At 57.1% G+C, this 23,672-nt stretch overlaps 1 long non-coding RNA gene, 1 pseudogene and 2 gene segments (V, D, J or C); 3 read left to right on the top strand and 1 right to left on the bottom strand.

The window, feature by feature from the left end:
* Positions 1-247: 247 nt before the first annotated feature.
* Positions 248-6,052, bottom strand: LOC116412123 (annotated as a pseudogene).
* A 1,899-nt stretch (positions 6,053-7,951) lies between these two features.
* On the top strand, positions 7,952-18,272 carry LOC116412108. Of its 2 annotated transcripts, none has more exons than XR_004223555.1 (3): positions 7,952-8,036; positions 11,106-11,220; positions 17,992-18,272. It is a non-coding gene; the product is annotated as an uncharacterized LOC116412108 (long non-coding RNA). The 2 variants fall into 2 exon arrangements; XR_004223556.1 differs by lacking the exon at positions 17,992-18,272 and adding an exon at positions 12,985-13,273.
* Positions 18,273-19,785: 1,513 nt separating this feature from the next.
* Positions 19,786-21,079, top strand: LOC100493691. The segment is given in 2 exon segments: positions 19,786-20,199; positions 20,679-21,079. Coding segments are annotated over 2 exon segments (483 nt in total).
* A 1,425-nt stretch (positions 21,080-22,504) lies between these two features.
* On the top strand, positions 22,505-23,288 carry LOC101730620. The segment is given in 1 exon segment: positions 22,505-23,288. A coding segment is annotated over 1 exon segment (438 nt).
* Positions 23,289-23,672: the final 384 nt, after the last annotated feature.

The raw sequence follows: 23,672 nt of genomic DNA, 5'->3' as shown, positions 1-23,672 counted from the left end.
AGTTTAGCCTTTCAGTGTGGGTTTGTGGTTATGACCCAGGCTCAGGCTCTAATTAACTGCCCAGGAATGGCAGCGGCACTTGGTAACATGAGAAAGGGGAGATTTCATGCTGCCATCTAGTGGCCGGACTGTGCCATTACAGCGCCTATGGGGTGAATCCCCAGCAGCACAAGTCTGTGACAGTAACGAGGTTCAGGGGATCCCCTAAACCACCAGGGGAACTTACTGGCTGCGCCGTCCTGATTCGTCAGGGGCCTGGCTTGGATTTGAGGCCTTCTGGGGCTGAGGCAAGATGGGGGGCCGTGTGAGAAAAGAGAGGCTGCTCGCCAAGTTGCAGGGACCCCCAATTTGAGAGCGCTGGAAGGGGAGGGTTCTGTAGTACATGTCACTCCATGGGGAGGCATGAAACGTGATCCCACCTGCAGAAACACACACAATGCCATTAATTGTTAGCTCTGCTGCCCAGGGGTCTGTCCCCGCCACCCCCTAAATGGGTCAATTGCAGTCAGAAGAGCGAAAGCACTGTAGGTACCGACTTCTACCAACCCCTCACGTATAACCCCATCTGTCCATTGCACCCCGGGGGGGGGAGGGTATCCTTACCTGTACCAGACTGCAGCAGTATGTGCCCCGGCTCGGCCTGGCAGGAAGGTTCCAGGGCCCCCGTATGCCAGCACACTGGGGGGGTTACTCCCCTGGCACAGTAAGAAAGAGGCTCCTCAGGGGATGTGGGAGTAAGGCTGTGCGGGGGAGTCGCTGGTACTGGGAATACTGGGAGTACTGGGGGAACTGGAATGCTGCCGGCTGGGTGCTGGGATGGTAGTACTGAGCCCCAAACCTCATAGATGCCCCCATTGTCTCCTGTAAGGTGGGCGACCTGCAAGCAAAAATAAACTATAAACCGTCACAAGCAACTCGGGTCTCTGGGTACAAAGTCAGGGAGCGGGTACAGGGCAAGGGTACAGGGCCAGAGGGAGCGGGTACAGGGCAGAGGGAGGCGGGTACAAGGCAGAGGGAGCGGGTACAGGGCAGAGGGAGCGGGTGGGTACAAGGCAGAGGGAGCGGGTACAGGGCAGAGGGAGCGGGTACAGGCAGAGGGAGCGGGTACAAGGCAGAGGGAGCGGGTACAGGGCAGAGGGAGCGGGTACAAGGCAGAGGGAGCGGGTACAGGGCAGAGGGAGCGGGTACAAGGCAGAGGGAGCGGGTACAGGGCAGAGGGAGCGGGTACAAGGCAGAGGGAGCGGGTACAAGGCAGAGGGAGCGGGTACAGGGCAGAGGTAGCGGTACAGGGCAGAGGGAGCGGGTACAGGGCAGAGGGAGCGGGTACAGGGCAGAGGGAGCGGGTACAGGCAGAGGGAGCGGGTACAGGGCAGAGGGAGCGGGTACAGGCCAGAGGGAGCGGGTACAGGCCAGAGGGAGCGGGTACAGGGGTACAGGGCAGAGGGAGTGGGTACAGGGCAGAGGGGAGCGGGTACAGGGCAGAGGGAGAGGGTACAGGGCAGAGGGAGCGGGTACAGGGCAGAGGGAGGGGTACAGGCCAGAGGGAGAGGGTACAGGGCAGAGGGAGCGGGTACAGGGCAGAGGGTAAGGCCAGAGGGAGCGGGTACAGGCCAAGAGGGAGCGGGTACAGGTCAGAGGGAGTGGGTACAGGCGCAGGGGAGTGGGTACAGGCCAGAGGGAGCGGGTACAGGGCAGAGGGAGCGGGTACAGGCAGAGGAAGCGGGTACAGGGCCAGTGAGCGGTACAGGGCCAGTGAGCGGGTACAGGGCAGAGGGCGAGAGAGGGGTACAGGGCAGAGGGAGCGGGTACAGGGCAGAGGGGAGCGGGTACAGGGCAGAGGGAGAGGGTACAGGGCAGAGGGAGCGGGTACAGGGCAGAGGGAGAGGGTACAGGGCAGAGGGAGCGGGTACAGGGCAGAGAGGTACAGGGCAGAGGGAGATGGGTACAGGGCAGAGGGAGAGGGTACAGGCAGAGAGAGGGTACAGGCCAGACGGGGAGCGGGTACAGGGCAGAGGGAGCGGGTACAGGGGCAGAGGGAGCGGGTAACAGGCAGAGGGAGCGGGTACAGGGCAGAGGGAGTGGGTACAAGGGCCGGGGGGGCGGCGGGTACAAAGTCAGGGAGCGGGTACAGGCTGGGGAGCGGGTACAGTCTTCCCAATAGCTGCCTGGTTGCTAGGCTAATGAAGCCCTAGCAACACTATCCATTCCCAGCCAATATACCGTGACAGGAATATCTGAGGGGCCCCTGGGCCGAACATGTGATAATACCCCCAGAAATCACCGGATTGCGTACTCCTGCCCGCTGTACGAGAAGATGTCGGCTGTCACATGATGGGGGCGGGGTGCACGTGCTCTCGGGCGTGTCCAGCATTAGCGGCACCATGTGACTGCTGGGGTTAAAGGCCATGGACATTGGGAGCCCCCTCTGCGCAGAGGCGGGGGGCTGGGGAATGTCGGGGGGTTACTCCTGGGAGGGGGGGGAGACAAACTTCACTCGGGGATCCCAGACCTGATCCGGAGAAAGGAAAGAATCAGAACACAGACAAGTCCAGAAGAACCAGCGCCAAGAGCTACCAAGCCTTCCTTCTGATTGGGCGGAGACGGGCACCCAGTATATTATATAGTAGGTACATATGGGTGCCTCCCCTAAAGGTGCCTGAACGGTACCGGTACCAGCGGGTGTATGGGTCCCACCAATATCAGCCCCCCCCTTATCAGTCACCCCCACTGGCACTTACAGGGTTAATGGGTAAGTCCCAATAAGTCACAGCCTATTGGTTTTGCAGCAACCACAATGGGGCCCATTGGTACCAGCCCCCCATCTGCCCCCCTCGACCCCACCCATCTGCCCCCTCCTACCCATCTGCCCGCCTCCCTACCCATCTGCCCCTCCCTACCCATCTGCCCCCCTCACCCCACCCATCTGCCCCCTCCCTACCCATCTGCCCCTCCCTACCCATCTGCCCCCTCCCTACCCATCTGCCCCCCTCCCTACCCATCTGCCCCCTCACCCCACCCATCTGCCCGCTCACCCCCACCCATCTGCCCCGGTTGGTGCCACTGACCTGAGCTGCTGGAAACTGGCAGGAGGCGCTGTGCTGGGAGCTGCCATCAGAGGACTGAGATGTCGGCAGGGCGGAGCCAGGGACCATATGAGAACCTATCAGGGGCCACAAGAGGAGCAGGAGAGGCCCATTAGGACATTTGCCCCCACCCCGGCTGATCCCACCAGAGGCGCAGAGGGCAGTGTCATCCCGGGCGCCCAAGAAATTATTTACCCCCCCCCCCCACATTATGCACCAACTCCCTGCCTGCTCCCTTGTACTTACCCCTCATATACCCGTGGGGCAATAACGAGGGGCTCCTTATAAGCCAATGCCCCCCTCCTTATCCACTGAGGGGCCCGGGGGGCAATAACCAGGGGCTCCCTACAAGCAGCCAGTGTTGCAGCCATCGGTACTATATGGGGGTGCCTTACAGCTATGGGGGTACAGAGAAATAACCTCCCTTATTTACCCCAGTGGTACAGTCCAGCGGGCTGATTGGCCCAACTTCACTTTCTGGAGTCACTCATAAGCTCCTCCCACCCGAGGTCGCAGCACTGCCAGAAAGTACGTACAGAACTCCCAGCGAAACCCGACGGGTTCCTCCCACTTACCCATTCCTGACTCCGCCCACGGGAGGGAAAGCGCTTCCGTAAGTGTGGAATCCCGAGGTGACGGACAGAGACACCGCCTCTGGGCGGGAAAGTGCAACGGAGGAAGAGACAGTCAGTACAGCAGTCTCGGGGCGAGACATCCCGGCTGCAGACAGCGGTTTGCGTGGTCCCTTTATGGACGTTTTCTCCACTTTGCGCCATTTTGCGCGGCGATTCTGAAACCAAACCTACAAAATAAGGGGGATGGGGGTTAAACCTCGACCAATCGGCTGCATTCAGGTGGACCCCAACCCATAGGAACAGGCGGACCCTGACCCATGGGAACAGGCGGACCCCGACCCATAGGGACAGGCGGACCCCGACCCATAGGAACAGGCGGACCCCGACCCATAGGGACAGGCGGACCCCAACCCATAGGAACAGGCGGACCCCGACCCATAGGGACAGGCGGACCCCCGACCCATAGGGACAGGCGGACCCCGACCCATAGGAACAGGCGGACCCTGACCATGGAACAGGCGGACCCCGACCTCATAGGGACAGGCGCGACCCCGACCCCATAGGGACAGGCGGACCCCGACCCATAGGGACAGGCGGACCCCGACCCATAGGGGACAGGCGGACCCCGACCCACAGAGAAAGACGGACCCCCGACCCATAGGAACAGGCGGACCCCGACCCATGGGAACAGGCGGACCCCGACCCATGGGAACAGGCGGACCCCGACCCATGGGAACAGGCGGACCCCGACCCATGGGAACAGGCGGACCCCGACCCATGGGAACAGGCGGACCCCCGACCCATGGAACAGGCGGACCCCGACCCATGGGGAACAGGCGGACCCCGACCCATGGGAACAGGCGGACCCCGACCCATGGGAACAGGCGGACCCCGACCCATAGGAACAGGCGGACCCAAACCCATAGGAACAGGCGGACCCAAACCCATAGGAACAGGCGGACCCCGACCCATAGGAACAGGCGGACCCCGACCCATAGGAACAGGCGGACCCCGACCCATGGGAACAGGCGGACCCCCACCCATAGGGAAAGTCATAGGGACAGGCGGACCCCTGACCCATAGGGACAGGCGGACCCCCACCCATAGAGACAGGCGGACCCCCACCCATAGGGAAAGTCATAGGGACAGGCGGACCTCGACCCATAGGAACAGGCATAGGGACAGGCATAGGGACAGGCGGACCCCGACCCATAGAGACAGGCAGGCTCCGCCCCATAGAGACAGGCAGGCTCCGCCCCATAGAGACAGGCAGGCGCTGCCCCATAGACAGGCAGGCGCTGCCCCCATAGAGACAGGCAGGCTCCGCCCCCATAGAGACAGGCAGGCTCCGCCCCCATAGAGACAGGCAGGCTCCGCCCCCATAGAGACAGGCAGGCTTTAGAAGGCAGAAGCCAATGAATGAATCACCATTATGCGCTGGGGGGTGACTCCGATGATTTCGGCAATCTCGCGCCTCTTCTCACTGTCGGGGTAATGATCCTCAGCAAACAGGCGCTCCAGTTCCTGCAGTTGGTCTGAGCCCAGAGAGACAGTTTGTTAGGGGTTTCCCACACAACTACTCAGGGACACTTAACTGCCTCAGGGGCAAAAGGGCACAAGGGCGGGTAGTACCAACAGAGCATGGGTACAGGGGGGGCACGCGGCTCAGGGCACAGGGGGAGGGGCTGCAGGGAAAGTGGGGCACAGGGGAGGGCTCAGGGCACAGGGGGAAGGGCTTAGGCAAGGGGCACAGGGGGAAGGGGCTCAGGGAAAAGGGGCACAGGGGGAGGGGCTCAGGGCAAGGGGCACAGGGGGGGAGGGGCTCAGGGAAAGGGGCACAGGGGGAAGGGCTTAGGGCAAGGGGCACAGGGGAGGGGCTCAGGGCAAGGGGGCACAGGGGGAGGGGCTCAGGGAAAAGGGGTACAGGGGGAGGGGCTCATGGCAGGGGGCACAACTCACCCATACGGTAGAGGTCCTGCTCTCTTCCTGCAGGGCGGTCCTGGCTCCTCGGGGGCATCTGCGGGGCACTTACCCCTCTGCCTGTCGCCCCCATGTCCCGTGTCGTATATGGAAGGTTGGGCAGTCGGCAGGAGGCCGGCACAGCGGGCAGAGGCCGGGGAGAGGGGCAGATTGAGGGAAGTTGCCCTCTAACCTTAGATTCACCGGCTGGAACTGCCTCTTGGGGAAATAACCCGGACCTTGTGGATCGTCCCCGCTGAATTGCAGAGTAACACCCCCCTGTAGCTTCTTGGAGGGGCCCACACACTGCCAACAGGCTCAGCTGGCACTGCCCCCCTTCACTGGCACAGCCCCCCGAGGGTTAATACCGAACTCTTCTGGGATCCGACGCCACCAAGCCATTGCCCCCTCATTGATTAGAACTGCCCTGTATTCATCCTGCGGCCCCCCCCGGCCTCCGGCTCGAGCACCTCAGCGACGTTCCTCTTCATCCGGGGAACCTGCAAGGAAGCACCACTGTGAGACTCTCTGGGGCACGCCACCGGGAAACTCTCCTCAGGGGCACCCACCGGGAAAGCACCCACAGGGAAACTCTCAGGGGCACCCACCGGGAGACTCTCAGGGGCACCCACCGGGAGACTCTCAGGGGCACCCACCGGGAGACTCTCAGGGGCACCCCACCGGGAGACTCTCAGGGGCACGCCACCGGGAAGACTCTCAGGGCAGCCCACCGGGAGACTCTCAGGGGCACCCACCGGGAAAGGGGGGCACGCCACAACTCTCAGGAGTCACCCACAGGGAAAGGGGGCACCCCACAGATAAAGGGGGCACCCACCGTGAAACTCTCAGGTGACACCCACAGGGAAATGGGGCACCCCAGCAGGGAAGGGGGCACCCCACGTGAAACTCTCAGGGGTCCCACAGGGAAAGGGGGTCACCCACAGGGAAGGGGTCACCCACAGGGGAAGGGGGGCACCCACAGGGGCAAGGGGGCACCCACAGGGAAGGGGGCACCCACAGGGAAAGGGGGGCACCCACAGGGAAAGGGGGGCACCCACAGGGAAAGGGGGGCACCCACAATATCAGGGCTGAAGGGGACCCCGTTACACAGGGAGAGGCACAAACTGACCATTTGGGATAAATTTATCCACTGAATCTAAATGGAAATCATTACAGGGGTTTGTTTTATGGGTGTCAGGCTCCGCCCCCGGAGAGGCCCCAGTGCAGTCTGGGAGGTGCGGCTCTAAGTGCTGGAGAAAGTGAGAGCAAATAAATACCCCCCCCCCCTTACTGGGCTCCAGGGAGACCCCCAGAATCAGTACCAAGAGCCCCTCGAGGGAGACCCCAAGGAAAGAGCCGGGAAGGGGCCGGGCCCTTAGGGGCCACAAATGGTATCACAACTATTGTGCCAGGATCTGGGGGGGGGGGGGGCAGATACTTCTACTCAGTGGGGGTAAAACATTTGCAGTTGGTCTTCTTTATTTCCCTGTAAATCACTCTCCATTCTATCAGGGGGGGGTCCCCAATGCTCTATCCAGCCTGACATTCACCCTGCTGCATGGTTGCTACAGTAACAGGGGCCCTAGCAACCAGATAACGGTTTAAATGCCAAACTGCAGAGCAAAATGAATCAAAAACCATAAACATAAAAGAAACAGACCAACTGCAAATAATCCCAGAATCCCCCATCTGCATCGAGGGGCCAATGTGTTTGCAGCCTGTGGGCCCCGGGGGCCATTTCCACTACTCTGTGCTACAGTCTATAGCCATGTGGCTTGCCCCATAGGAACCAATGCACCCCGACTGAGTGAATGTACCCCCGGCCCCCCCAGGGGCCCCTCTGCCCGGGCTGTTCCCACAATTACCCCTCCATTGGTTCCTTCCACAACACAATCCTTATTCAGGGCAACTAGTTAGGGGTAATTTCCCCAAGGGGCTGGGGGTAATAATAATGGGGCAGCAGGGGCAATTAGGGCTAATAATGCCAATACTGGGGAATTAAGTTAATACCCAGCTGCCATTGCTACTTGCCCCCCTCTGGGCCCATTGTTGGGGTAATTAAGGTTAATGCGGATAATTAAGAGCTAGAAACTCCCAGCAGACACTGCTGCTCCCCCTGTTTCCCCCGCTGGGGTGATAATAAGGGGCAATTAGGGCTAATAACGCAGATAATTGGGAATTAAATATAAATTGTTACCCAGCTGACAGCGCTTCTCGTCCTCCCTCTGACCCGGTTCCGAATCCATTTCTCTGCCTGGGCCGGTCCCGGTTCCCCTCTAATTCCCCGGCCGGTGCCATTCGCGGCCGCAGGTGGAGGGGTCAATCGGGAGCGACAGGGACGATATCGGTGCGATTAATGTGCTACTGGAGTCGGCCGAGGAAACCAGGGAATTGGAAGCTACAGGGACCCCGCACTCAGGTACGGGGGGGGGGGATAATGGGGCTTCTCCGGGGGCGCCCCCCCCCGGCCGGGAATGGTTTGTCCCACGGAGCTGAGCCCACACCTGGGGGCGCAATCACTGTCCGGGGGCAAGTTGGGCGGAACCACTAGGGGGGTGGGGGGTTATAATGAGAAGTCGGGGGAAATAAATAAAGGGGCAGTTTTTAAATGACCAGGGGAGGTGATTGGGGTAAAACTTCGCAGAAACTGCCCGGTTTGGGCAAAGAGAGGCTGAACTACTAATGTATTTGCGTCTCTGTAGCAGCGGCGCCCCCTGCCGTGTAACCGGGCCCATAACCATCAGCGGTTTATTCACTTGCTGCAGACTCCGCTGGGTTCTGAGTAGCGCTGCGCTACTGGCGCTAATAAAACAGCGCTAACCCCAGTCTGGGGTGAGCCGGGAACTAGGGGTGTCGCTATGGGCCCAGTGCACCCCGAATGCATTTATTGTGCGACATCTAAGTGACTGCGAGTTTTCATACATTCCTGTAGCTTGTGGGATATTAATTGCGTGTTAGTCGCACAGACATGCGGCATCTGGGTGCGACCCCCCCTCCCCCAGCCAATTAGCGGTTACATGGAAACCAGTGCAGGCTGCAGCAGGCAGCGACTAATTAGCGCCACAAATACTTTCTGTAGAAATGAAGATAAAGGCGGTTCCTCGGTACCGAGCAGTTTGGGTAGAACTGGGCCAGTGGGACTGGAATTAGCCACAATCCCCACATTACTAGCCCGGGCCTGGGTCGGATCCAGAGAGTCCGGCAGTGGGTCGGATCCATACACGGAGGGGATTTCAGTAGCCACAATACCATTGCCCGACACAGGTGGCGCTATATAGCTGTCCCATTTGCTGAACTCAATAGGCCACTTATTATCAGCCTATCAGAGGGAAGGGAAGTCTGTGTATATGAGATCCGCAGCCTGACAGTGTAATGTTACTGCTCAGCATATTGTCTTGGGGGTCACTGGGGGCTACTGGGGGCACACCCTGTACATGGGGAATGAACCCCAATATGAGGTGCAGTATAAACCCAATTTATCATTGTATCTGTGGGCAAATAAAGAAATAAAGCCCCCACAGAGGAATGCGGTAAGAGCCCCCCATGGGTAAGAGCCCCCAGCGGTCTCACAGGGGGGCCCATAGGCACTCAATGTTAACCCCTTATTCGCCGGCCATTCCGCAGTTGCTAGAAGGGACCCCCTTATTCTGCACTGAGTTGCCCCAGTGAGTGGCGCTTGGTATTGCCCCAGGGGTCGCTACAAAGTGCCCTTTTACCCCACTAGTGACCCGGCACTGTGTCACCCAACAGCGGGCGTTGTGATTGGTGGAAACCCATATAAAGGTGTATTGGTTCCAAACTGACGAGACTCTGGGGCCACAATCTAATTGGGTATTTCAGGTATTTCCCACGGGGGGGGCAGTGCCAGGCAGGTTTGTACAGAGTCGGTGCCCAGTTCTCTGGGGTGAGACCCTCAGGGCAGAATGAGATCAGGGAAGGGGGGATCCCATGGGGCTCAGCACCCCCACCCCAGCGCCCACCCTTGTGCCCAACACCCACAGTCACTTACAGCCATTTCATTGGTTCTGACTGCCCATACGGACACTTTGCACGTCCCATTCACACTATAACACTAGTATATGAAGTGTAAGTTCTGTAGGTCAGGCTGAGAGATGAGTGCAAGCTCTGTAGGTCAGGCTGGGAGATGAGTGCAAGCTCTGTAGGTCAGGCTGAGAGATGAGTGCAAGCTCTGTAGGTCAGGCTGAGAGATGAGTGCAAGCTCTGTAGGTCAGGCTGGGAGATGAGTGCAAGCTCTGTAGGTCAGGCTGAGAGATGAGTGCAAGCTCTGTAGGTCAGGCTGAGAGATGAGTGCAAGCTCTGTAGGTCAGGCTGGGAGATGAGTGCAAGCTCTGTAGGTCAGGCTGGGAGATGAAGCTCTGTAGGTCAGGCTGAGAGATGAGTGCAGCTCTGTAGGTCAGGCTGAGAGATGAGTGCAAGCTCTGTAGGTCAGGCTGAGAGAAGTGCAAGCTCTGTAGGTCAGGCTGAGAGATGAGTGCAAGCTCTGTAGGTCAGGCTGAGAGATGAGTGCAGCTCTGTAGGTCAGGCTGAGAGATGAGTGCAAGCTCTGTAGGTCAGGCTGAGAGATGAGTGCAAGCTCTGTAGGTCAGGCTGAGAGATGAGTGCAAGCTCTGTAGGTCAGGCTGGGAGATGAGTGCAAGCTCTGTAGGTCAGGCTGAGAGATGAGTGCAAGCTCTGTTGCACAGGTAGAGGGTATTGCTCAGTTTGCTCCAGTAAATTTCTCACCAATTGAGTTTAATGAGAGATTTGCATTTTTTTTTATTACTGTGAGCTTTAATTACCCCCCCCCCCGTGGTTCATACATTTGGGTGATGTCACTTCCTGTTCAGTGCGACAGGGTTAGGTGCCCCCACCCTACCAGCAGGGACTGTCTGTGAGAGGGAGATGGGTCGCCCCTTGTGGCTGCTGCTCCTGTGCGGGGGCTCTGTAAGTGGGGGGGGGGGCTCTGTAAGGGGACGGTAGTGGGGGGGCCTCTGTAAGGGGACAGTAGTGGGGGGGGCTTTGTAAGGGGACAGTAGGGGGGGGGGCTTTGTAAGGGGGACAGTAGTGGGGGGGGCTTGTAAGGGGACAGTAGTGGGGGGGCCTCTGTAAGGGGACAGTAGTGGGGGGGCCTCTGTAAGGGGACAGTAGTGGGGGGGGGGCCTCTGTAAGGGGACAGTAGTGGGGGGGCTCTGTAAGGGGAGCAGTAGTGGGGGGGCTCTGTAAGGGGACAGTGGGGGGCAGCGGTGTTTTAAACACTGGCTGTGTGGCACTAATACTGAGTGGCATTGTGCCCGTTGTGCCATTGCCTGTACACTATGCAGTCTGGGGGGGCACATTAATTTCCCTGGCACCCAGAGAGCCCATAATGGGGGGGGACCCCAGTAATCCATGTGCCTTGGGAGGGGGTATCTGGGGGGGTGCCAGTAGTATTTAGCTGGGATACCGGGGGGGGGGGATAATAAGTAACCAGTGTGTGTGTTGCCCACAGGTCTGTGCCAAGATGCCCGTGTCCTGCAGGAGCCGCTGCTGCTCGTCGCCCCCCCGGGCACAAACGTCTCCCTGAGGTGCCGCCTGAGAGACAGCAGCCTGAGCAACACTCTGTGGTACGTGGGGGAGAGAGCGCAGCCGCTGGCACTGATTGGCCACTCGTACAGGGGGGGCGCCCCTACCATGGAAATGACCTACCTGGGCAGGAATATAACCATTAAGTCTGACAGTGCCGACACCAGCGCCCTGGGCATCACGGGGGTCTCGGGGCAACACGGTGCCACCTACTACTGCGCCGGCACCATCCACAGCCACTCGGGGAGGGGGGGACCCTGTGCAGAACTGACAGGAAAACAGACACTTCCCCCCCCCCCTCCCCCAGCACAGACAGGCTCCTCCCCTCCTGGGCTGTGTAACCCTCCCCAGCACAGACAGGCTCCTCCCCTCCTGGGCTGTGTAACCCCTCCCCCAGCACAGACAGGCTCCTCCCCTCCTGGGCTGTGTAACCCCTCCCCCAGCACAGACAGGTTCCTCCCCTCCTGGGCTGTGTAACCCCTCCCCCAGCACAGACAGGCTCCTCCCCTCCTGGGCTGTGTAACCCTCCTCCCCCCCCAGCACAGACAGGCTCCTCCTCTCCTGGGCTGTGTAACCCCCTCCCCCCAGCACAGACAGGCTCTCCCCTCTCTGGGCTGTGTAACCCCCCTCCCCCGCCCAGCATCAGACAGGCTCCTCTCTTCCTGGGCTGTGTAACCCCCTCCCCCCCAGCACAGACAGGCTCCTCCCCTCCTGGGCTGTGTAACCCCCTCCCCCCCAGCACAGACAGGCTCCTCCTCTCCTGGGCTGTGTAATCTCTCCCCCAGCACAGACAGGCTCCTCCCCTCTTGGGCTGTGTAACCCCCCCCCCCCAGCACAGACAGGCTCCTCCCCTCCTGGGCTGTAACCCCCCTCCCACACATTTAACAACTGGAAGGGGAGAAGCTGAGGGTGTTTGTGGGTGACTGTGCCAGTCTGTGCCCCCAGCTGCTGTGCCCGTAGCTCCTGATACCCAGGGATGGCACCAACCCTATATCTTCTCCTTCAGATTTTGGGGCTGCACTGTGAGTAGAGGAGGGGGGGCAGGATCCATATGGGGGTGCTGGGTGAGGGTTGGGGTGACAGGGGCCCAGAGCTTTTTAAGACTTAATTTTAACCCCAACTGATATGGACCCAAAATGCTGTTCAGAGAGGCACTCGGGTCACTGGGAGAGAGAATTGTGTCTGGGAAGTGTTCTGCTGGTACCGGTCCAACGGGTTCTGTCTCTGAGTGTGAGTGTGTGAGTGTGAGTGTGGGCACACTGGGCTAATATGTCCGGGTACCAGGCCGGTACCGGTCTCACAGGTTCTGTCTCTGCCCCACAGTGTGAGTGTGAGTGTGAGTATGGGTCGGTACCAGTCCCACAGGTTCTGTCTCTGCCCCACAGTGTGAGTGTGAGTGTAAGTGGGTGAGTGTGAGTATGGGTCGGTACCGGTCTCACAGGTTCTGTCTCTGAGTGGGTGAGTGTGGGCACACTGGGCTAATATGTCCGGGTACCAGGCCGGTACCGGTCTCACAGGTTCTGTCTGTGCCCCACAGTCTGTCTCTGAGTGTGTGAGTATGTAAGTGGGTGAGTGTGAGTATGGGTCGGTACCGGTCCCACAGGTTCTGTCTCTGCCCCACAGTGTGAGTGTAAGTGGGTGAGTGTGAGTATGGGTCGGTACCGGTCTCACAGGTTCTGTCTCTGCCCCACAGTGTGAGTATGAGTATGGGTCGGTACCGGTCTCACAGGTTCTGTCTCTGCCCCACAGTGTGAGTATGAGTATGGGTCGGTGCCGGTCTCACAGGTTCTGTCTCTGCCCCACAGTCTGTCTCTCAGCAGATGTTGCTCAGACTCCGGGGCTGGTTCTGGTTCCCCCGGGGGCAAACGTGACCCTTGAGTGTGAGCACCCCGACTCCGGGTTCCTCTATAAGTTCTGGTACCGACAGGAGAAGAACCGACCCCTCACCCTCATTGGGTCCACATACAGCACCCAAAGCCCAAACATGGAGAGAGAATTCGGTTCCAACAGAACCATCATTGAGCCCAAAACTGCTGAGAGAAGTCTCCTATTGATCCTCACAGTGTCGGGCCGGGACAGCGCCACCTATTACTGTGCCAGCAGCACCCACAGCGCCACGGGGAGGGGGGCACCCTGTGCGGAACTGGGAGACCCCCCCCACCCCGTTACTGGGGGGGCAGAATAAGCCTGAGCTGTAGCCTTCTGATCTTTATTGCCCCCCAGTACCCCCCGGTACCAGGCCCAAGGAACATATAATACTTTATTACAGTTTTGCTAATGAAGGTACGCTTCCCCTTTAAGCAGTGACTGTCGGTTCCCCAGGAGCCCTGCTGATCTGATTGGCTACATTTTACCTAACTGCCAGTTTGTGGGGAGACCAAAGAGCAATGGGGGACATTGGATTAATGTGAGTTTATGGGGTAACTAATTGCCCCCTTGGGGGGGTATCTCGTCTCTCCTGCCGGGGGTCAGTGTGTTCTTCTCTGTGACACCAGGGTGGGGGCCACAACCGCATGGATCTGAGAGGGGCCCCACCCATGGGTGCTGATTGGGTGTTGGGGGTCACATGTCTCCTGTGTATAAAGAACCCGGGGCCTGAGTGTTTGTGCCACTCCCTGTATCCCAGAGTCCCCGGCGGCTGTGGGGCATTAGTGGCTGTTCCTATGGGGCTGGGGCTGTTCCTCCAGCTTTGGGGGCAGTGCCTGTGAGTGTAGGGGTGAGTGTGAGTGTAGGCACACTGGGCTAATATCTCCGGGTACCAGGTCGGTACCAGTCCCACAGGTTCTGTCTCTGCCCCACAGTGTGAGTGTGAGTGTGAGTGTAAGTGGGTGAGTGTGAGTGTGAGTATGGGTCGGTACCGGTCCCACAGGTTCTGTCTCTGCCCCACAGTGTGAGTGTGAGTGTAAGTGGGTGAGTGTGAGTATGGGTCGGTACCGGTCCCACAGGTTCTGTCTCTGCCCCACAGTGTGAGTGTGAGTGTAAGTGGGTGAGTGTGAGTATTGGTCGGTGCCGGTCCCACAGGTTCTGTCTCTGCCCCACAGTGTGAGTGTAAGTGGGTGAGTGTGAGTATGGGTCGGTGCCGGTCCCACAGGTTCTGTCTCTGCCCCACAGTGTCAGTGTGAGTGTAAGTGGGTGAGTGTGAGTATGGGTCGGTACCGGTCCCACAGGTTCTGTCTCTGCCCCACAGTGTGAGTGTGAGTGGGTGAGTGTGAGTATGAGTATGGGTCGGTACCGGTCTCACAGGTTCTGTCTCTGCCCCACAGTGTGAGTGTAAGTGGGTGAGTGTGAGTATGGGTCGGTACCGGTCCCACAGGTTCTGTCTCTGCCCCACAGTGTGAGTGTGAGTGTAAGTGGGTGAGTGTGAGTATGGGTCGGTACCGGTCCCACAGGTTCTGTCTCTGCCCCACAGTGTGAGTGTAAGTGGGTGAGTGTGAGTATGAGTGTGAGTATGGGTCGGTGCCGGTCTCACAGGTTCTGTCTCTGCCCCACAGTGTGAGTGTGAGTGTAAGTGGGTGAGTGTGAGTATGGGTCGGTACCGGTCCCACAGGTTCTGTCTCTGCCCCACAGTGTGAGTGTGAGTGTAAGTGGGTGAGCGTGAGTATGGGTTGGTACCGGTCCCACAGGTTCTGTCTCTGCCCCACAGTGTGAGTGTAAGTGGGTGAGTGTGAGTATGAGTATGGGTCGGTGCCAGTCTCACAGGTTCTGTCTCTGCCCCACAGTGTGAGTGTGAGTGTAAGTGGGTGAGTGTGAGTATGGGTCGGTACCGGTCCCACAGGTTCTGTCTCTGCCCCACAGTGTGAGTGTGAGTGTAAGTGGGTGAGTGTGAGTAATGGGTCGGTGCCGTCCCACAGGTTCTGTCTCTGCCCACAGTGGTGAGTGTAAGTGGGTGAGTGTGAGTATGGGTCGGTACCTGGTCCCACAGGTTCTGTCTCTGCCCCACAAGTGTGAGTGTAAGTGGGTGAGTGTGAGTATGGTCGGTGCCGGTCCCACAGGTTCTGTCTCTGCCCACAGTGTGAGTGTAAGTGGGTGAGTGTGAGTATGGGTCGGTGCCGGTCCACAGGTTCTGTCTCTGCCCCACAGGTGTCAGTGTGAGTGTAAGTGGGTGAGTGTGAGTATGGGTCGGTACCCGGTCCCAGCAGGTTCTGTCTCTGCCCCCAGTGTAGTGTGAGTGTAAGTGGGTGAGTGTGAGTATGGGTCGGTGCCGGTCCCACAGGTTCTGTCTCTGCCCCACAGTGTGAGTGTAAGTGGGTGAGTGTGAGTATGGGTCGGTGCCGGTCCCACAGGTTCTGTCTCTGCCCCACAGTGTGAGTGTGAGTGTAAGTGGGTGAGTGTGAGTGTGAGTATGGGTCGGTACCGGTCCCACAGGTTCTGTCTCTGCCCCACAGTGTGAGTGTGAGTGTAAGTGGGTGAGTGTGAGTATGGGTCGGTACCGGTCCCACAGGTTCTGTCTCTGCCCCACAGTGTGAGTGTGAGTGTAAGTGGGTGAGTGTGAGTATGGGTCGGTACCGCGTCCACAGGTTCTGTCTCTGCCCCACAGTGTGAGTGTAAGTGGGTGAGTGTGAGTATGGGTCGGTAGCCGGTCCCACAGGTTCTGTCTCTGCCCCACAGTGTGAGTGTGAGTGTAAGTGGGTGAGTGTGAGTATGGGTCGGTGCCGGTCCCACAGGTTCTGTCTCTGCCCCACAGTGTGAGTGTGAGTGTAAGTGGGTGAGTGTGAGTATGGGTCGGTACCGGTCTCACAGGTTCTGTCTCTGCCCCACAGTGTGAGTGTGAGTGTAAGTGGGTGAGTATGAGTATGGGTCGGTGCCGGTCTCACAGGTTCTGTCTCTGCCCCCACAGTGTGAGTGTGAGTATGGGTCGTTGCCGGTCTCACAGGTTCTGTCTCTGCCCCACAGTGTGAGTGTGAGTATGAGTGTGAGTATGAGTATGGGTCGGTACCGGTCTCACAGGTTCTGTCTCTGCCCCACAGTTGGTGAGTGTGGAGTGTGAGTGTAAGTGGGTGAGTATGAGTATGGGTCGGTGCCGGTCTCACAGGTTCTGTCTCTGCCCCACAGTGTGAGTGTGAGTATGGGTCGTGCCCGGTCTCACAGGTTCTGTCTCTGCCCCACAGTGTGAGTGTGAGTATGAGTGTGAGTATGGGTCGGTTCCGGTCTCACAGGTTCTGTCTCTGCCCACAGTGTGAGTGTGAGTGTGAGTGTAAGTGGGTGAGTATGAGTATGGGTCGTGCCGGTCTCACAGGTTCTGTCTCTGCCCCACAGTGTGAGTGTGAGTATGGGTCGTGCCGGTCTCACAGGTTCTGTCTCTGCCCCACAGTGTGAGTGTGAGTATGAGTGTGAGTATGGGTCGGTGCCGGTCCCACAGGTTCTGTCTCTGCCCCACAGTGTGAGTGTAAGTGGGTGAGTGTGAGTATGGGTCGGTGCCGGTCCCACAGTTCTGTCTCTGCCCCACAGTGTGAGTGTGAGTGTAAGTGGGTGAGTGTGAGTATGGGTCGGTACCGGTCCCACAGGTTCTGTCTCTGCCCCACAGTGTCAGTGTGAGTGTAAGTGGGTGAGTGTGAGTATGGGTCGGTGTCCCACAGGTTCTGTCTCTGCCCCACAGTGTGAGTGTGAGTGTAAGTGGGTGAGTGTGAGTATGGGTCGGTGCCGGTCCCACAGGTTCTGTCTCTGCCCCACAGTGTGAGTGTAAGTGGTGCCAGTTGCAGTGTTTGAGTAATGGGTCGGTGCCGGTTCCCACAGGTTCTGTCTCTGCCCCACAGTGTGAGTGTGAGTGTAAGTGGGTGAGTGTGAGTATGGGTCGGTACCGGTCCCACAGGTTCTGTCTCTGCCCACAGTGTGAGTGTAAGTGGGTGAGTGTGAGTATGGGTCGGTGCCGTCCCACAGGTTCTGTCTCTGCCCCACAGTGTGAGTGTTGAGTGTAAGTGGGTGAGTGTGAGTATGGGTCGGTACCGGTCCCACAGGTTCTGTCTCTGCCCCACAGTGTGAGTGTGAGTGTAAAGTGGGTGAGTGTGAGTATGGGTCGGTACGCGGTCCCACAGGTTCTGTCTCTGCCCGCACAGTGTGAGTGTAAGTGGGTGAGTGTGAGTATGGGTCGGTACCGGTCTCACAGGTTCTGTCTCTGCCCCACAGTGTGAGTGTGAGTGTAAGTGGGTGAGTGTGAGTATGGGTCGGTGCCGGTCCCACAGGTTCTGTTCTCTGCCCACAAGTGTGGAGTGTAAGTGGGTGAGTGTGAGTATGGGTCGCGTACCGGTCTCACAGGTTCTGTCTCTGCCCCACAGTGTGAGTGTGAGTGTAAGTGGGTGAGTGTGAGTATGGGTCGGTACCGGTCTCACAGGTTCTGTCTCTGCCCCACAGTGTAATTGCGAGTGTGAGTGTGAGTGTAAGTGGGTGAGTGTGAGTATGGGTCGGTACCGGTCTCACAGGTTCTGTCTCTGCCCCACAGTGTGAGTGTGAGGTGGTGAGTGTGAGTATGAGTATGGGTCGGTACCGGTCTCACAGGTTCTGTCTCTGCCCCACAGTGTGAGTGTGAGTGGGTGAGTGTGAGTATGAGTATGGGTCGGTACCGGTCTCACAGGTTCTGTCTCTGCCCCACAGTGTGAGTGTGAGTGGGTGAGTGTGAGTATGAGTATGGGTCGGTGCCGGTCTCACAGGTTCTGTCTCTGCCCCACAGTGTGAGTGTAAGTGGGTGAGTATGAGTATGGGTCGGTACCGGTCTCACAGGTTCTGTCTCTTCCCCACAGTGTGAGTGTGAGTGGGTGAGTGGGTGAGTGTGAGTATGGGTCGGTACCGGTCTCACAGGTTCTGTCTCTGCCCCACAGTCTGTCTCTCGGCGGATGTTGCTCAGACTCCGGGGCTGGTTCTGGTTCCCCCGGGGGCAAACGTGACCCTTGAGTGTGAGCACCCCGACTCCGGGTTCCTCTATAAGTTCTGGTACCGACAGGAGAAGAACCGACCCCTCACCCTCATTGGGTCAGTACACACCACCCAGAAGCCCAATCTGGAAAAGGAGTTTGAGGGGCGAATAAGCATCCTGCCCCGAAGTGCCCAATCGGCTGCTCTAACTGTCACCAACGTGTCCCCCAGCGACGCAGCAACGTATTATTGTGCCAGTAGCACCCACAGCGAGGCGGGGAGGGGGGCACCCTGTGTGGAACCGAGACCCCCCCTCCCCCCAAACAGGCAGAGACTCCCCCCTGTACAGCAGAGACCCCCTCCCTCCTACACTTACAGTACAGCCCATAGTCTGCATAGGGATTCCCCTGTACTAAGCACAATTCAGCAGGAACAGCCCCCTAAGTTTGCTCATAGCCTGTACAGAGAGATACCATAAAACTATGGCACATAGGGATTCCCCTGTACTAAGCACAATTCAGCAGGAACAGCCCCCTAAGTTTGCCCATAGCCTGTACAGAGAGATACCATAAAACTATGGCACATAGGGATTCCCCTGTACTAACACAATTCAGCAGGAACAGCCCCCTAAGTTTGCCCATAGCCTGTACAGAGAGATACCATAAAACTATGGCACATAGGATTCCCCAGTACTAAGCACAATTCAGCAGGAACAGCCCCTAAGTTTGCTCATAGGCCTGTACAGAGAGATACCATAAAACTATGGCACATAGGGATTCCCCTGTACTAAGCACAATTCAGCAGGAACAGCCCCCTAAGTTTGCCCATAGCCTGTACAGAAGATACATAAAACTATGGCACATAGGGATTTCCCTGTACTAAGCACAATTCAGCAGAACAGTCCCCCCTAAGTTTGCCCATAGCCTGTACAGAGAGAAACCATAAAACTATGGCACATAGGGATTCCCCTGTACTAAGCACAATTCAGGCAGGAACAGCCCCCTAAGTTTGCCCATAGCCTGTACAGAGAGATACATAAAACCTATGGCACTAGGGATTCCCTGTACTAAGCACAATTCAGCAGGACAGCCCTAAGTTTGCTTATAGACTGTACAGAGAGATACCATAAAACTATGGCACATAGGGATTCCCCTGTACTAAGCACAATTCAGCAGGAACAGCCCCACTAAGTTTGCTTATAGCCTGTACAGAGAGATACCATAAAACTATGGCACAATAGGGATTCCCCTGTACTAAGCAACATTCAGCAGGAACAGCCCCTAAGTTTGCTCATAGCCTGTACAGAGAGATACCATAAAAACTATGGCACATAGGGATTCCCCTGTACTAAGCACCAATTCAGCAGGAAACAGCCCCCTAAGTTTGCCCATAGCCTGTACAGAGAGATACCATAAAACTATGGCACATAGGGATTCCCCTGTACTAAGCACAATTCAGCAGGAACAGCCCCCTAAGTTTGCTCATAGCCTGTACAGAGAGATACCATAAAACTATGGCACATAGGGGGCAGGAGAGTGCAATGGATACAGCTGGTTATTTCTGTTCTGTGGGGTTACCACACTGAGCCGTCAGCTTCTCTGCTGCCCCCCCCCCCCCCCAGTACATACAGAACAGTGACCCCCCCTAAGCCAGACATGGCTAAATGGACATGTGGGGATCTAGAGACCCCCTCACTATATTGTGTGTGTATCCAGGCTGGTAGTGACTTAATTTGGCCACTAGGTGTCCCCCATGTGACATAATTGGCAAATGTTCCTACAGAATAAGGGGCAGAGCTATAGGTGGGACCCCCTGCCCCCCCCATTTAATATGTGAGAGTTGTGCCCTCTCCTCGCTGAGCTCTCATGTCAACTGTTACCCTGGGGTAAATATCTCCCCCAACTGCGGGGCAAATTCCCTTCATGGCACTTTATTAAACATGGCTGCTGGGCCCTAATGCCAGAGGTAAAGGGGCAAACGAATGAGCAGAACAATTAGGAAGATGCTTTGCTTCCCCTTTAACAGCTGATTGGCTAATGATGTCAGAAGAGTATGTGATGTCATTTCCTGCTTGGGGCCCCCGGGAGCTCAAATGGTTCAGCCCTCAGAGTCTGTGGATGTTGGAGAGATGGGGCCCATTTTGTGCCTCTTCCTTGCCCTGTGGGGGCCACACTGTGAGCAGCTGAGTATAAGCCTGAGTGTGAGTGTGAGTATAAGCCTGAGTGTGAGTGTAAGCCTGAGTGTGAGTGTAAGCCTGAGTGTGAGTATAAGCCTGAGTGTGAGTATAAGCCTGAGTGTGAGTATAAGCCTGAGTGTTAGTATAAGCCTGAGTGTGAGTGTGAGTATAAGCCTGAGTGTGAGTATAAGCCTGAGTGTGAGTGTAAGCAGATGAGTATAAGCCTGAGTGTGAGTATAAGCCTTAGTGTGAGTATAAGCCTTAGTGTGAGTATAAGCCTGAGTGTGAGTATAAGTGTGAGTATAAGCCTGAGTGTGAGTATAAGTGTGAGTATAAGCCTGAGTGTGAGTGTAAGTGTGAGTGTAAGCAGATGAGTATAAGTGTGAGTGTGAGTATAAGCCTGAGTGTGAGTGTAAGCAGATGAGTATAAGTGTGAGTGCAGTTGCCCAGTTCTCATTGCACTCTGTTTCCCAGCAGTCTGTGCGGCGCAGCCGGTGGTACAGACGCCGGGGTTCCTGCTGGCCCAGTCGGGCCGTAACATCACCATTCAGTGCCGGCACAGTGACAGCACCAAGCTCAGCAAGTTCTGGTACCGACAGGAGGGGGGCGGAGCCCTGGTGCTCATGGGATATTCCTACACCACCAGTACCATAGAGATGGAGGAAGGGTTCCCTGGGGGCAAATTCAGCATCACCCCCGAGTCTGTGGAGCACAGTGTCCTGTCCATCTCTGCTGTCTCTGCCCGGGACGGTGCCACCTACTACTGTGCCAGCAGCACCCACAGCGACACGGGGAGGGGGGCACCCTGTGTGGAACTGAGAGACCCCCCCCCCACCAGCACTGAGACACAGGGAGGGGGGCACCCTGTACAGAACTGAGAGACCCCCCCCCCACCCAGCACTGAGACACAGGGAGGGGGGCACCCTGTACAGAACTGAGAGACCCCCCCCCACCCAGCACTGAGACACAGGGAGGGGGGCACCCTGTACAGAACTGAGAGGACCCCCCCCCCACCAGCACTGAGACACAGGGAGGGGGGCACCCTGTACAGAACTGAGAGACCCCCCCCCACCCAGCACTGAGACACAGGGAGGGGGGCACCCTGTACAGAACTGAGAGACCCCCCCCCCACCCAGCACTGAGACACAGGGAGGGGGGGCACCCTGTACAGAACTGAGAGACCCCCCCCCCACATAGCACTGAGACACAGGGAGGGGGGCACCCTGTACAGAACTGAGAGACACCCCCCCCACATAGCACTGAGACACAGTAACCCCCCCCCCATACCAAGCAACTGCCTCTGCTACTAACCTACCTACCCACCTACAGGAAACACCCCCAGCAGGGCAACTGCCAATTCAGCCATATGGGGGGGGTCTTTACTGACCCCAAAATAACAACATCCTTACTCAGTTACTAACTATACTGATAAATATATTCCATTCCCAATTTGACTGACTGCCCTTACAGTAAGGAACCCCTTCCTATGCTGATGACGAGATCTTCCAGGCAGTGAATCTCCTGTTTGAGCTGCAGGAACCCATGGAAGGAAAGTTCATTAGATAAATGAATGTAACGACCCCATTGGTATCTCTATGGCAGGTATAACGGGGGGGGGGGGGGGGAGTGGGAAGCGGCAGTTATTATTAGGGCTCCATGTTTGCAGGAAAGACAATGAGGCGCTCGGAGCAGAGTAACACCTGGTGCATCCGGTAGGTAACGGCAGCGCCGATGTGGTTTGTGTGAATTTGATTCTCAGAAACAGCTTTACCGTATATTTCCCTCTATCCCCCCCCCCCCCCCCCCCCCGAGTACAAACCAAGAGAAAAAAAAAAAAACAGTTCATGTTGCAGAGAATTGTAGGGGCCCAACCACACAGGAGACTGAATGGGGAGTGATGGGTTTACCATTGGGGCATTGGGGCATCCTGGCCATCAGCAGGCGGGGTATGAGGCTGGGGGTATCATGTTCCCTACTGCAATGTCTTGTGTGCAGGACAAACCATAAACTGCCCCCCAGGGGTAAAACTAGGAACTGACACAGTAACTGGCGTAGGGGGTATGAATACAGGACATTGCCATTAGGGAGAGACCGAGAATGGTCCTTTTTTAGGGCAAGGACTCGAGGGGTTAAATATGGGGGCTGGGGTTTGTGTGTGTGCAGGGGGGTGCTGGGGGGCAGTATGAGGCAAAACAAGGGGCAGCTGTTGGAACTGAGATTCAGAGCTGCTCTTGGCACAGAGGTCTAAACTGCCCCCCAGCAGTGTATATAGGGTATGTAGGTGGGTGGGGGTTCACGTGCTCTAATTGCCGGTATCCTGGGACACTGTCAGTCACATGAGGGGGTGTGGCATTGGCTCAGAACCAATGAGACTGCTGCTGAGGCAGCAAATCAGGGGCCTATGAGACTCACATTCTTATAATTTGGGGGCCAAACACTCGGCCCCTTCGTCATTGCAGGAGAAATGGTGGGGTTTCTGGGCCTGATTCTGTTGGTCTTTCCAGCCTGTAAGTCTGACCCAATGGGAGCTGCTCCATAAGCTTACAATCTAATGGAGGTTCTGCTAGGGGTGTAAGGTGCCACATTTAGATACAATTGGGGGGGCAGTACCTATAGGGGTCCAATGGGGCTCAGAGAATTGTGTTTTTGTTGTTCCGCAGGTTTTGGCCAAGTAACGGTGACACAAAGCAAAAGGCTTGTATTAGTGAGGAGAGGCGGGTCGGTGCTGATCCCTTGTCACCAGTCTGCCAGCGACTATTTCAACATGTTCTGGTACCAACAGAAACCTGGGCAAGGCCTGACGCTCATGGTCTGGTCAACTGGTGCCAAGGATGGGAAAATGGAGGGTGAATATGGGGCGAGGTGGCACCTGGAGAGAAATGACACCCACAATTCTGAGCTGAACGTGACCGGAGCGGAACCGGACGATGCTGCCCAGTATTTCTGCGCTGCGAGTAGCACAGACACAGACAGTGGCGGAACAGCTGGCATAGAACCCATTGGGTTGGGAGACACCTACAGGCCGGACTGGGCATTGCAGCTTGGCAGCTGTGGGGCATGAAAACTAAAGTGATAGAAAAAGTCTAATCAGCTTTATTGTCATCACATATAAAATATACACACGAGGCAAAATTGCACATTAAATGCCCCCCCCCCCCAAAAAAAAGAAGAAGAATCAGACCATATTACATTTCACATACATACAGTGCAGTGCAAAAACCATATTATACTTTATACTATACAGTTATATTATTATTATTATTATTATTATTAATTACAATTCACACAGCGCTATACAGAATAGAGGGGTACAAAGTAACATGTAACATATAAACCATTCACACAAATGGTTACAGTTACAGTTGGATGAGGATCAGAGACACTAGGGGGAGGGCCCTGCTCACAAGAGCTTACAGTCTAAAAGGCAGGGCTGAGACATAGGGTCAGGGTAACTAGCAGGCGTTAGAGTTC

Source organism: Xenopus tropicalis, chromosome 7, assembly GCF_000004195.4.
Source record: "Xenopus tropicalis strain Nigerian chromosome 7, UCB_Xtro_10.0, whole genome shotgun sequence".
NCBI lineage: Eukaryota > Metazoa > Chordata > Amphibia > Anura > Pipidae > Xenopus > Xenopus tropicalis.
Note: the sequence above shows the minus strand (reverse complement) of the source record. Positions and strands in the feature narration are given on the sequence as shown.